Below are 12,801 nucleotides of genomic sequence, written 5' to 3'. Positions count from 1 at the left end.
AGACCCTGCCGCTGTGACGCCGGCGCCAGCATCCTGGGGGGAGACGTGTCCTGGAGCAGGAGGAGAGGGTGCCCACGGGGACTCCGGGGCTGCCTGCGGGCCGGGCCGGCCAGAGTCCCCGCAGGGCAGGGCCTCCCGGCCAGGCTGCGAGCAGACGTGTGCATGCGTGTGCGTGTGTGTTTGCGTGTGCGTGCCCTTGTGTAGGTTTCCTCAGGATGGCAGGGGCTGGGAAAAGGGTGCCCGGAATAACAAGTGTCTCCAAGACAGAGCTCCTGCCGGGGACCCCCCTCGGGTGCACTTCTTCCGAGTCGCCCCCGACCCCCACCCGGCGCCCACGCCCTCCCTGTGCTGCGTGGGACCGAGCGGGCCTCCGTTTCCGGGAGCGAATTCAGGCCCTGGCAAGGCCGGCGGTTACACAACCACCGAACCTCCCAGGTCACGGCTTCCCCTCATTGACATTCAGGACCAGGCGCTCCTGCTCCCGGCCCCCGCGCCGAGCTGCCGGGCTTTTGTTCCCCCTGAATAGTCGCTGCTGGGAGCCCCGGCAGGATGACTGGGCAGCAGCGAGCCCCCCACACGGACACCAGCGCCACCCACCCAGGGAGGTGAGCACGGACGGTCAGACGGACGCACGGGACCTGACGTGTGCCTGTGTGTGTGTGTGTGTGTGTGTGTGTGTATGGTGGGGGGGTGATGGCTCAGTTACCACCTTGAGTAACTGGAGGCCGTGGAGGAGCCAGGGCTTCCTGGGACGTGGGGGTTGGAGGAAGGCGGGCCGGGGGCCGGTTGGCGGCACCCCAGCCCGGCACCCGCCCGCACCCAGCGGCGGGTTCGCTCTGCCGGGAAGGGGCTCGGAGCGACTGTCGGGCTGAGTGAGGAAGCAGGCGGGCCTCTTGTTCAGGTTCACGGCCTCACTGTGAGCGGCCCTCCCCCTGGGAACTCTTTAACCGGAGCGTTTCCAGAGCGACGGCGAGGAGCAGAGTGGGCAGCGTGCCGGCACAGCTCGGGCGGCACTGACGAGGCCGGTCTGTCCCCAGCGCCATGCCGCGGGAGGAGTCCTGCCGGGAGGAGCTCGGCTACGACCGCATGGCCACCCTGGAGCGCGGCAGGCCGGACGCCGAGGGCTACGCGGACCCCAAGGCCGGCGACCTGCAGCTGTCGTCCAGGCTGCCGCCCTGCTTCAGCCACAAGACGTGGATCTTCTCTGTGCTGATGGGGGTGAGTCGCCGCCCCAGGGCCACGAGGCACCGCTCCCTCATCCGGCTCCAGAGAGCCCCGTGGGCTGTGCTCTCCGAACACTGTCCTCCGTTCACCCCGTCTCTGGCCCCTGCTCCCCTGGCCACTGGGCTCTGGCTGCTCTGGGTCCTGCCTCAGCTGGGACAGCCCAGGCCCACCTGTCTGTCCGCAGGGTCATGCATGGCTCTGGGGCGGCCTCCGGGACCCTCTATAGTCACCCTGCAGGGTGGGGGGAGCCTCTGGCAGAGTGACTAGGGACATGTCCCCTGGTGGGAGGCAGGGCTATGGTGTCAGAGCAGGCCTGGGGCCAAGGATCGGAGCCAGCAGGGAGCTGGGAGTCAGGCCGGGGCGGGGAGCGGGAGACCAAACACTTGAGGGGACGTTCACTTTCAGACGCCTAGTCACCTGGGAACCCTGGGCCTCCGCCCCCCGGCCAGCACCCCGATAGTTCTGCTCGCCCTCCCCCCAGCCAGGACCCATCCCACGGAGATCAGACCCCCCACAGGGCACTGAGGAAGCTCCCCCTCCCTCCGCTCCTGTGGCCCTGCACTCGGAGCTGCGCCCCAGCCCCTGCCCTGGCCGCCCCACCTCCCTGAGGTGTGGCCGTGCTCTCCTCTGCCCCAGGCCCCAGCACTGCCGTCACCGTGGGCCTGAGTGACCTTTCACACTGACCCCTGCCCTGCAGCCTAACCCTCTGCAGCGAGTCCCATCTCTGGCCCTGAGCTGGAGGGGCTTCGCCTGGGCCCCAGGAGAGGGTCCTGAGGCCCGAAATTGCCCCTGGAGGGGGGAGGGCGTTTTCTGGGAGAGGCTTCATTTCTTGCCTTAAGTTTTGACGGCCCCTCCTTCGTCCCCAAAGGAACGCTGAAGCCCGGGGCTGGCGCCGGCAGGGTGGGCCGTGGCTGTCCTCCGGCAGCGGGTCCCGGGATCAGGTGCCGTGAGGCGTCGGCAGGCACTCCCCTGAGGCGCGGCTGTGTTGCAGGGCTGCCTGCTGGTGACCTCGGGCTGCTCGCTGTACCTGGGGAACGTGTTTCCCTCCGAGATGGACTACCTGCGCTGCGCGGCGGGCGCGGTAAGCAGCGCCCCGGCGTCCTGGACCGAAGCTCGGGTTTGTGCTCCGGGACGTGTGCTGGGCCTCGGCTCAGGGACCCTCCTCGGGGCTTTGCTCCGGGTTCAGAGCGTTTGAAAACGACCGATGAGCGAGGCTGAGCCCCTCGGTGCTCCTGGGCTGGAAGCAGCTCCCCGGTCTCTGGCTTCGGAGCCGGCCCTCAGGGCCTCGGGCTGCCCCACGCCTCCCAGCTGTGCCGCGCTGCAGGCCGCGGGTGGGCCGGCCCCTCCTCCAACGCCTGAAGCCACAGCACAGCTTCCCTCCCTCCTGCCCGGTGGCCCCTGCTGCCTCAGGACAAAGCGCTGACCCACCTGCCCACCCTGCCTCTCCAGGGAGAACCTTCCAGGTGACCTTTGTCCTCACCACGGGAGCAGCCCTTGTTGGGGCCACAGTGACCTGACCTCTGACCCTGATGGCCTCAGGGCAGCGCCAGCCTAGGCTGGGGGTCCCGGCGTAGATCTTGGCGGTGCCCTTCCCCCTCAGGTGACGGGTCGTGGGGTCCCAAGGGCTCCCCCTCGGCCCTCAGTGGCCCAGCCCCCACCCCATCCAACCACAGCTGCGGCCCCAAAGACCCTGCCCCTCAGTTAGTGCTGCACCCAAGGCAGCGCCGCAGGTCCGTCACCCCCAAGAGCAGCTCCTGGCATGGCCCTGAGGCCCCCTGTTCCCCTCTGTGTCCCCTCCACCCCCCCCCCCCCCGATGCTCCACATTTGCCTTCTTCCCTTCTCCTTTGCTCCTGTGAGGGTCACGGTGGGGCCCCGACAAGAACGCCTGGGGCTCGGGCTCCTGAGTTCCACGCCCTGCACACGGTGCGGCCCCTTTGGGTAATTGCCTACGTGAGCGAAGCCTGGTCTCCGCAGGGATTGCCTCCAGCCTCCGAGTGTCCACTGGGAACAGCGTCACACATGTCCTTTTCAGAACAGCCACTCGCAGACTCTGGGCCTCTCGGGGCCTGGCCCGTGGCAGGGCCACTCACGGGCTCTGCTCTCTTCCAGTGCATCCCCGCCGCCGTGGTGAGCCTCGCGGTGTCCCGGAGAAACGCCGCCGTGGTGAGTCCAGCTCTCCCAGCCTCTGTGCCCTGGGCAGCCGCCCGGCCTGGCTGCGAAAGGGGCCAGCCCTGTGGGCAGACAGGCACATGTGTGCACGCACATATGCGTGCATACATGTATGCTCCCGTGTGTGTGTGTGTGTGTGTGTGTGTGTGCTGTATACACACGTGTGCCTGGGTGGGATGCACCTCACTGCCCACAGCAGCCCATGCCCCCGTGCAGGGCGTCCTGTGCCCTCCCACCCTCTGCCGGGGAACTGAGGCCGTGGGGCTCCACGAGGGACCTGGGTCAGGGTTAATGTTGTTGGAAGGAGACAGGCCCCGGCCTCTCTTTCAGATCCCCAACTTCCAGTTGCTGTTTGTTTCCACGTTTGCTATCACCACGACGTGTCTGATCTGGTTCGGGTGCAAACTGGTCCTGAACCCGTCCGCCATCGACGTGAGTCCCTGGGCCACGCGGCCACCGCTCCCGCTCCTCCCTGTGGCAGTCTCTGTGGGGGAGTTTATCCTTCTGAGGGAGAGAACTGTCTGTCACGTGTTTTGACTCAGCGGGTAGACTTATTGATGCTGTTTTAGAGCCCTTCACACGGTCCGTAGCCATTGAGGGGAGCACAGTGGTGCAGGGTGTGTCCCCAGAATGTGCACACACTCAGCAGCGGGCAGCTCCCCCGCTGGAATTAACAGTCATCAGTGCGTATACACCTGGGGGGACACCTGGTCTCATCACGTCTGTGACGCGTTGGTGGTGAGGGCCTCTGAGAACAGGAAGAGCTGTCATCCTCATCCCAGAGCCCAGACGGTTCTCAGACACGAGGACCCACCAGGGCGCCCTCCCCTGAAGCCGCCTGCTCTGGGCGCCATGGCCGCCGGCGTCGGCCCCTGGAGAGCCTGGGGCGGCCCCAGGAAGGCTGAGCCGCTCACGCCCACAGGGACGCCGCCGGCCGCGCCGTCTCCCGGGAGGCGGTTGGCTGCTTGGTGACGCAGGGCTGCTGCGGCTGCACCAGGTGCCATGGGAGCCTGCCCGCTGGTTCTTTACGAGGCGCCCCCTCAGCACCACCTCCAGGCCCATGTTGTCAGAAGGCACAGCCTGGTCTGGACGGATTGCCTGGGACCGCCAGCCAGTTCCCCAGATGCCCTAGCAGCATGGGCGGACCGGCTGTGCTTTGATGCGGGTTCTGCAGAGCAAGCGCACGGATGGCGTTGGGTTTGAGATGTGGGTTCGCCATCGTTCAGGGAGGGAAGGCCAGGTTGGGACACCGGCCACCGAGACATGTTTGTGCTCACAGCTCCCAAGAGGAGGGGCCGTGGGGGCCAGGAGGCCACACCTGTTGAGGGGAGCAGGGCAGGGAGCAGGAATGGGGGTGCGGGGAGCAGGGCCTGGGTACGGAGCTCAGGGAGGAGCGGGCAGGGGCGGGCTGAGGACGGCTGTGTGAAGTGTTGGGGTTCTGGGCACAGGGGCTGCCCTGGCTGTTGGGGTTCTGGCCCCAGGTAATGAGGGCCGGTGGGTGGAGCCCCCAGAGTAGAGGCGGGCAGGCCCTGGGCTGGCCCATTGGTGCACAAGCTGACATTTTTAGTGAGCGGCTCTGAATGCTAATGGACGTGACGTTGACGTGTTTAGGACATGCCTGTGAACGCTAGCACAGAGGCAGGTGCGTGTAACTGCCAGCACGGCCAGGAAGGGGTAGCGCCCAGAGCCGTGTCCCCGGTTTTGGCAGCAAAGCCACGGGCAGCATGCACAGGTTCGGTATGAACGTCGTTCCCTCTGTAACTATCGTCACTTCCAAGTCCTCACCTGAGGCTTCCGCCCCCATGGCTTTCCGAGAGGGGAGAGGGAGGAGGAGAGGGGACACACCCCTGGCTGCCTCCCCCACAGAGGGAGCCTGCAACCCAGGCACGAGCCCTTGACCGGGAATCGAACTCAAGCCCCTTTGGTCCATGGGCCGAGGCTATAACCACTGAGACATCAGCCGGGGGTGCTCCTCTCTTTAGAGTAGGGGTGTCGAACTCAATCAGAGAAGGGGCCAAAACCTAAAATCCAGCCTAAATCGCGGGCCGAATGGTTTACTGAACAGTCATAAACTGACAGCGGAGTGCAGTGATGACAGCGTGGTGCGGGCCACATTGCAAGGCCTGGCGGGCTGGATTTGGCCCGAGGGCCTTGTGTTTGACACATGTGCTTTAGAGCAAGGACCCTGGAGGGCCCGGCAGCAGGGAAGGTGGAACAGGGGCCAGAGCTGGATCAGCCATGGGCGGCACCCCACCTGCCCCGGGTCCATCCAGGTCACAGCTTCCTCCCACCCCCTCCCGCCCCCTCAACCCTGCAGATCAACTTCAACCTGATCCTGCTGCTGCTGCTGGAGCTGCTCATGGCGGCCACGGTCATCGTCTCCGCGCGGGTCAGCGAGGCGTCCCGCCAGAAGGTGGGCAGCCATGGGCAGACGTGCGGGGCCATGTGCGGGCCGTGTGCAGGCGTGTGGAGGGCGGGGTTGTGCTGACCTCCCCAGAGCACGTGGAGAGACCAGTCTGTCTATGGAAAATGCTGCAGGGACAGGAACATTTCCCCACGTGTGAGAAAGATGCTAATCCGAGCTGCTCACACCTGGTGGTCACTAGCCGGAGCTGGGGGTAGGGGGTGGGGGAAGGAGTGTGGGGAGGGAAAGGGGGCGGTACGGGGTGCAGGCAGGTCAGCTGGCTTTCTCTCCAGGGCTCCAGCTCCAGCTCCGACAGCGCCAGCGTGCTGCACAGCGTGGCACTCCCTGTGCGGGTGCTGAAGGCCTACTCCGTAAGGACGTCCGTCCTCCTGCTCCGGCCGCTTTATGGGGGAGGGCAGGGCGGGCTGGACAGACGTCAGCGCATGGCCTGCGCTATGTCCATGTGGTTGGTGCCAAGGCACCTCATCGTAAGCTGCCAGGTGTGGATGATGGATGTCAATGCGGGTGCGGGTGGGGTGTGGGTGCAGGTGGGGTGCAGGCAGCTCCAGATGTGGGGGTGAGTGAGGCACACAGTCCTGGCTGACACCTGCTGTCCCTGGCGCTGTCACTCTCACAGGCCCTGGTTAGAGGCACATGACATGCCCACTCTCTCATTTCACTTTAAGTCTTTTTAAAATGTATATTTTTTATTGATTTCAGAGAGGAAGGGAAAGGGGAGAGAGAGAGAAACATCAATGATGAGGAGAATCATTGATTGCTGCCTCCTGCAGGCCCCCTATTGGGAATGGAGCCTGTAACTCAGGCTTGTACCCTGACCGGGGATCGAACCAGGGACCCTTTAGTCCGCAGGCCGATGCTCTATCCACTGAGCCACACCGGCCAGGGCTAAGTCTCTGCTTGTCCCGTAACAAGGCTGCTCGCCTCCCACGTGGAGTTTGTGTGCTGGGCTTCTCTCTGTGACTGCAGTGTGGGCGGGAGGGGTTAGGTTTGTTTACGGCGAGGTTAGATCGCTCCTGGGAGCTGCTTTCCCGTAATCACAGAGCAGTCCGTCACGGGTGGTTTTGCCATAAGATCCGTGAGTATCCATGTCTGGCTGCTGTCTGCCTGGCTCCCTACTCACTGCTGGTCTGTGAGCGACCACTTCATTTGTGTGTGTCCTCGGGGCCTTCTGAGCTGAGCCACTCCCTGGAGGCGCCTGCGGACACGTGTGTCCGCCTGTCCTGTGCCCACCGTGGGGTGGGGGCGCCTTCCTTCCCCGCTGACCTCGGTAAGAGGGTGCGTGTCCGCTCTCTGGGGAGGTCATCCTCACACTTTGGACGGTGTCGCTCCTTTGCCCCAAGCTCTTTGGCCCCCACACCCTGCCTGCCACATCAGGGACACGCGTGTTCTGGGGACCCTGCCTCCACTGTCCCCCACAGGTCATCGAGGTGGTTGCTGGCGTGTCTGCCGTGCTGGGCGGGGTCATCACGCTGAACGTGCACGAGGCCGTCGCGAGCCCGCACCTGGCGGTGACCTTCTTCTGGATCCTAGTGGCCGTGAGTACAGCCAGCCGGCCCTCCTCGCTGTCACGGCAACGGGGCCTAGCGCTGCCGGCCTGCTGCTGGCCACACCGAGGCTCCTGTCGAACGCAGGGCAGGAGGGCATGGCTGGGAGCCGGCTCCGTGCCTAGCCCTCCGATGACTTCCTTTCCTCTTCTTTCTCAGTGTTTCCCAAGCGCCATTGCCAGTCATGTGACGGCTGAGTGTCCCAGCAGGTGTCTGGTAGGTGGGACTAGGCTGTGGGTGGTGGGGCTGTCCTGGGGTGGGGGTGGGGGGGGTGCAGGGGCAGGGGGAGCCCAGCCTCGCCTCATCCCGTGTCTGTCAGGTAGCGACTGCGGCCTCGCTGTCCGCTGTCCGTGTGGGAACGGGTGCGGGGCAGGTCTCGGCGGCAGCAGGAGGCTGGCGGCCATGATGCGACCTCACCTGCGAACAGAGTGGTACCCACGTGGAGGAAACTCCCGACCGTGGTGCACTTGGGATTCGCGGCCTGGCCGGACCCGTTAGCAGGAGCTGCACGGGGAGCAGACACACGGATGCTTGGACCCGGGCGGCTCAGGCTGACGGGCCCCACGCCGCCTGCTCCCCAGGTGGAGGTGCTGATCGCCATCTGCAGCCTCACGGCGCCGCTGCTCTTCACGGCCGCGGGCTACCTGACCTTGAGCGTGAGGCGCGTCGTGGAGGTGTTTGCAGACTACCCGCCGGCCCTCCAGGTGCGTGTCTCCCCGGAACCGTGCGCGTGCCAGCAGTGTCTCTGGGACAGGGCTTTGGGCTCCCTGTCGGAGGGGCGGGCGGGCGGCGGCTCCCACTCGCTTCCCCGGGGGATGGTCCGTGTCTGGCGCACACCGTGTCCCTCCGAGCCCCTCTGAGCCCCGAGCCGGCTCTGCCCTCCGCTCAGGCCCCGGGCGGGAAAGGCCCGTCTGTTGGTGCCACACGCTCGCTTACGGCTCGGCTCCTCTATGTTCCGCCTTGAGGTGTGGTGCTCTCCCCGCTGACCGTGTCTTTGAATCCATGGAGCATGTGCATGGCTCTGAAGTCGGCTGTCACATGTGCACACCTGGTTCTTTGTTCTTCTGACCGAACCGTTTCTCCTGCCTTTCCTCCGACTGGGGGACCACGTGTTCTGTCTCCTTTTTACACGCGTGCAATCCCGTGACCCAGTCACCACTGCTCCCCAGGGAGGGCCGGGCTGCTCTGGTCCTGTCACTGCAGACCCTCCGCAGGGCGCACCTGCCGGGCCAGAGAGGCATCTGTGCCGTTAGCCCCCCCTGGTGAGGGGTCCCCTTGTCCTGACAGCTGTGGCAGGACAGCTGTCCCCTGTTCTGAATCAGGTGAGGGGCTGGCAGCGTCTGCCTTTCCTTCCTGTGACCTCTGACCCGCGGTGTCTCTGGTGGCTGACATCCCGAGCCGTGGCCTCGGCTCCTTGTGCCGTGATTCCTGCGTGCGCGCGTTTTGGTCTGTCCCGTGTGGTTAAACTTACTGACGTCTCCTGCATTGCTCCTGGGGGTTAAGCTGTAATTAGAACGGCGAGTGCTGTGCCCTGGTTTACCTGGGCGAGCGGAGAGGGACCCCGTCTTTCCCAGGGGCTTCCGTGGCAGCGCTGCTTCTCCTGAACGGCCCGGCGCCCGCACTGGGTGGCTCTCGTCCCTGTCTCCTCCATCCTCAGTCTGTGCGTTGCGCGGTCCCTGGTCACGAGGGACAGCTGTGGGGACCTCGCTGGGCCGCCACTTCTCCAGATGCTCTTAAGAGGCCCCTGTGGGCGTGGCCGGGCAGGGCTCGAGGCCCCCTTGCTATATGTGCAGTTGTGGGGGGACAGGAAGACTGACCGGCCGCCTGGGCCCTTTGTGCTTGTTAAACCCGGAGCAGAGCCGAGTCCTCCGCTGCTTTGGGCAGAAGGTTCCTGCTTCCGTCACTGAGGTACCAGCTCAGGGGGGTTGGCCCCGGGGCCTGTCCCCATGGCACCTAGGAAGCTGGCCGGAGGCTGTGGGGGGACTTCCTCCTCAACCCTGCTCGCCGGCTGTGGGCACAGGTCCCCGCACCCCAGTGTTTGGTGGAGAAGCCCTGCACAGTCTAGGCATGTGGCAGGCTTTATTGAGAAGAAGCAGCTATTGCTGTCAAGGAACCAGCAGACAAAACAGTTTTTCAAGGCAGCTGCATAGACACAGCGGCCATTGCCGTCACAGCGGCCATTGCTAACAGCAGCCACCAAGCAGCAGCCCACTGCCCACCACCATCTTCAACCAATAGAGGCTTCTTGCCAGACAGTGGCATCGGCCCTGGGTTGTGGGAAGGCACCTGAGCAGTGTGTGCAGTGAGATCGCGGGTCCTTGCCTTGGCGCCTGCGTGTGGCAAATGGCTTTGAGCATCCAGCGTCCTCTGATTAGGTTCCCCCAGTGGTCTCCTTGGCCAGTGGGTCGGGGTCGGGGGTCACAGAGGGGCTGAGGGCCTGGCGGGGGCGTGGCCCAGCTGCTCACACTTTCCCACCAGCAATCCTACGACGTGCTGCTGCTGCTACTGCTGCTGGAGCTGGTGCTGCAGGCGAGTCTGCACACGGCCACCGTGGTCCAGTGTGTCCGCTTCACGGGGGCCCGCCCGCAGGAGCGCCCCGCAGAGGTGAGTCCCAGCCCCGCAGGTGACACCTGCCCTCGCCGCCTCTTTCAAGACCCCACAAACATTTGCAACAAGAGAAATAGGCGATTTTTAAAGCCAGCCAGGCAAACACAAGTCTGTCCTGAAAGAAGTGTTCCCGACTGAATGGTTTTACACCTGTAAACATGCCAGGTTCACGAGGTCACCCCGTCCCTCCCACCTCTGGGGTGTGGTTCTGTGGGAGGGGCCACGCTCCTGGCAGGCCTGTGGCGTCACCACCTCCGGCTGGCGCTGCTCACCAGCCACTCTGCCAGGCTCAGCTCAGACCTCCCAGACTCCGCCCAGACCCCCTCATGTCCCCACACCTGACGGGCTGAGGGGCCCACCCAACCCCGCTTCACCGGTACCCCACCCCAGGTGCACGATGCCCTGAGCAGGGTCCTGCGGCCCCGGGTGCACTGGAGGCGCCACCCCCGGCCCCTCACGCCTCACATCCTGTGCTCAGCATGCCCTGACGTGTGTCCCCACCAAGCTGCTCCTGGTCTTCCTGGGACCGGCTCCTGCCCAGCCCATCCTCAGCGGTGACCTCCATCCTTCCACCACACGCCTCAGAGCCTCAGACCCGCTGTCCTTGTACCTGGTGTGGCCGCGCTGTGGGGACGGCTCTGCCCCTCGCTGTATGGGCGATGGAGCTGGTCCTGTTTGGACACCAGGGTCTAGCATTGGGGGAGGACTTGTGAGCCGCCCGCAGCTGCCCCTGTTTCTGTAGATCTTTTGGGGGGACCGCTGCCTGGAGCATCTTCCCTCCATGGTGCCAGGCCCCGGCCAGTGGCATCAGAGTCCCTGGCCAGGTCCAGACCCGCTCTGTGGGGGGCATCTCCTGCCCCCAGGAAGGGCTGAAGGTCCCATTTACACCTGCACTGTGTGTATCGTTCCCGTCAGCCAGTACTCATCGAGTGCCTACTGTTTACAGATGTGGCTCCACCAGGGGCCAGCCACTCCGAGAACCGCAGGAAGAGGCCTTGGGACCCTGGCCACCCCCAGAGCCAGCATGTGGCCACAGGGAGAGCTCACCCGAGCCCAGGCTCTGTGGTTCCTGTGGTGGCTGGGGCAGCCGGGGGCACAGAGGGCTGGGTCTCCTCCGGTTCCCGGCTGAGGGCGGTCAGGCCTGCCACTGCCTTCCGTGCCCAGCTGCCCGCGATGACCCGAGCCATCTCCTCGCAGGTGCCCAGGAGCCCCCCCAGGGAGTTCGACAAGGAGCGCGCCTGGAGAGCCGTGGTGGTGCAGATGGCCCAGTGAGGCCCCGAGACCTGCCCGGCGCTGTGACCCCGAGCTGCTCCTCTGACCCCTTCCCCGGGGGCGGCCAGCTGCAGTGTCTGTTTCCCACAGGTTGACCATTCTGATTGGCAGGCAGCTCGGTGCGGGCAAGGAGGGCTCGTGTGGGGCTGGACGTGGGCACTGGTCAGTGCAGTTCTGGGCACTGTACCTGCTGCCTGCTTCCCACCTCCGGTACCTCACCTGGCTCTTGCCCGTTTTTTGGTGGTTTAAAAAAAAATACATTTTTATTGGTTTCAGAGAGGAAGGGAGGGGGAGAGAGAGAGAGAAACATCCATGATGAGAGACAACTATTGATCAGCTGCCTCCTGTATCCCCCACACTGAGGATGGAGCCACAACCTGGCATGTATCCTGACTGAACCATGTCCTGGTCCATAGGTCAATGCTCAACCACTGAGCCACCCCAGCTGGGCTCCTGCCCTGTTTTTGTTGAGCACCTACTGTGTGCAGATGGCAGGCCACTGGCTCAGCCTGTCTTGGTCTTTCTCTCCTGACTGAGCCTCTGCCCCATGCTGTTGCTCTGTCCTGTGCCCAGAGCCCACACTTCTCCATGGCTGTCCACCGCCCACTGCTGCCCTCCACCGGCCAGCCGCTGCAGAAGGGCCTGACTGCTCAGGGCACTGGTCCACGTGGGCACTTGCTGGCACGTGTCACCCCTCTTTCCAGCTCCTGAGCCCCTGGTCAGCCACCTGGAGATGGCCTGTTCACTGTGCGGTCAGTGACTGCTGGGGGCACACTGAAGGCTTTGAAAACTGACTGGGTCACGTCTCCGGCTGCCATTAGCCTCGGTGACCTGGGCCAGGCCGCGCCCCTCCCTCCTGACCTGAGGGCCCCACTCCCCCGGCCAGGCCGCTGCCCTCACTGCCCCGCAGTTCTCACACCTCCTAATAAGTAGTTTGTCTCGGTCCTCACTCACCTGAGGTCTGGCCTGGGCTGGGGTCTCCGTCTGTCGCCGTCCACCTGCCGTGCTGCAGGCAGTGTGGGTGTGAGAATAACATTTGCTTTGATTAAAATCCTGGGCCAGAAGCAGTCTGTGTGTGTCTGTCGAGGCCGCCTGAATCCCCAGAGTAACTGACATGGCACCACGAGCTGAGAGCACATCTGTGGGGGACTGTGTCCAGGCCAGCACGTCGCTCCCAGGCCGTGTCCATCAGTCCAGGAGGGGAGGGCAGGCCATGCTGGGAGGCTCAGGCTCCCGTGTCCCAGGGCTGGTGGAGAGGCCGGGGCCAGGGAACCAAAGAACCAGTTGCCCTGGAGATGAGGGCTGGGGTGGTGGTGGTGGTGGGGGGAGAGAGACGGTGCGGACCTGGTGAGGGGACAGGGTCTTCCCTGCTTGCTCCCTTCTGAGCACGTGGCCAGCTGCCAAGATGATCAGACGGAGGAGCTGCACTGACACCTGGCAGGTGAGCATGTGGCCGAGGACCATCACAGCGGCTACCCCGCACCCCTCCTGCTGTCCTTGGGGCTCCAGAGGCGCGGCAGCGGGTGAGGGGCCAGGCTGGCAAAGCCTCCGCCAGCGGC

At 64.9% G+C, this 12,801-nt stretch overlaps 1 protein-coding gene across 3 annotated transcripts; it reads left to right on the top strand.

The window, feature by feature from the left end:
* The first annotated feature begins 484 nt into the window (after nucleotides 1–484).
* MLC1 (modulator of VRAC current 1) lies at nucleotides 485–12,306 on the top strand. 3 transcript variants are annotated; one of them, XM_084879952.1, is made up of 12 exons: nucleotides 485–605; nucleotides 902–1,218; nucleotides 2,216–2,305; nucleotides 3,335–3,388; nucleotides 3,725–3,826; nucleotides 5,712–5,807; nucleotides 6,092–6,169; nucleotides 7,238–7,354; nucleotides 7,523–7,579; nucleotides 7,945–8,067; nucleotides 9,842–9,967; nucleotides 11,168–12,306. In XM_084879952.1, exons 2-12 carry the CDS (start codon nucleotides 1,042–1,044, stop codon nucleotides 11,240–11,242), a joined length of 1,095 nt encoding a protein of 364 aa, XP_084736078.1. In that variant the 5' UTR covers nucleotides 485–605; nucleotides 902–1,041; the 3' UTR covers nucleotides 11,243–12,306. The 3 variants fall into 3 exon arrangements, with proteins under 3 accessions (XP_084736078.1, XP_084736080.1, XP_084736079.1); XM_084879954.1 differs by having other exon boundaries at nucleotides 504–605; nucleotides 1,038–1,218; XM_084879953.1 differs by having other exon boundaries at nucleotides 524–643; nucleotides 1,038–1,218.
* The last annotated feature ends 495 nt before the right edge of the window (nucleotides 12,307–12,801 follow it).

This window comes from Pipistrellus hanaki, assembly GCF_964339955.1.
Source record: "Pipistrellus hanaki genome assembly, chromosome: 3".
In the NCBI taxonomy this organism is placed as follows: Eukaryota; Metazoa; Chordata; class Mammalia; order Chiroptera; family Vespertilionidae; genus Pipistrellus; species Pipistrellus hanaki.
Note: the sequence above shows the minus strand (reverse complement) of the source record. Positions and strands in the feature narration are given on the sequence as shown.

Bases quoted from the DNA above. Each gene is read 5' to 3' on its own strand.
- MLC1 (XM_084879954.1), top strand. From the start codon at position 550: ATGACTGGGCAGCAGCGAGCCCCCCACACGGACACCAGCGCCACCCAC. The intron at 2,306-3,334 runs GTAAGCAGCGCC...GCTCTCTTCCAG, and splicing joins TGCGCTGCGCGGCGGGCGCG to TGCATCCCCGCCGCCGTGGT. The intron at 5,808-6,091 runs GTGGGCAGCCAT...CTTTCTCTCCAG, and splicing joins GCGAGGCGTCCCGCCAGAAG to GGCTCCAGCTCCAGCTCCGA.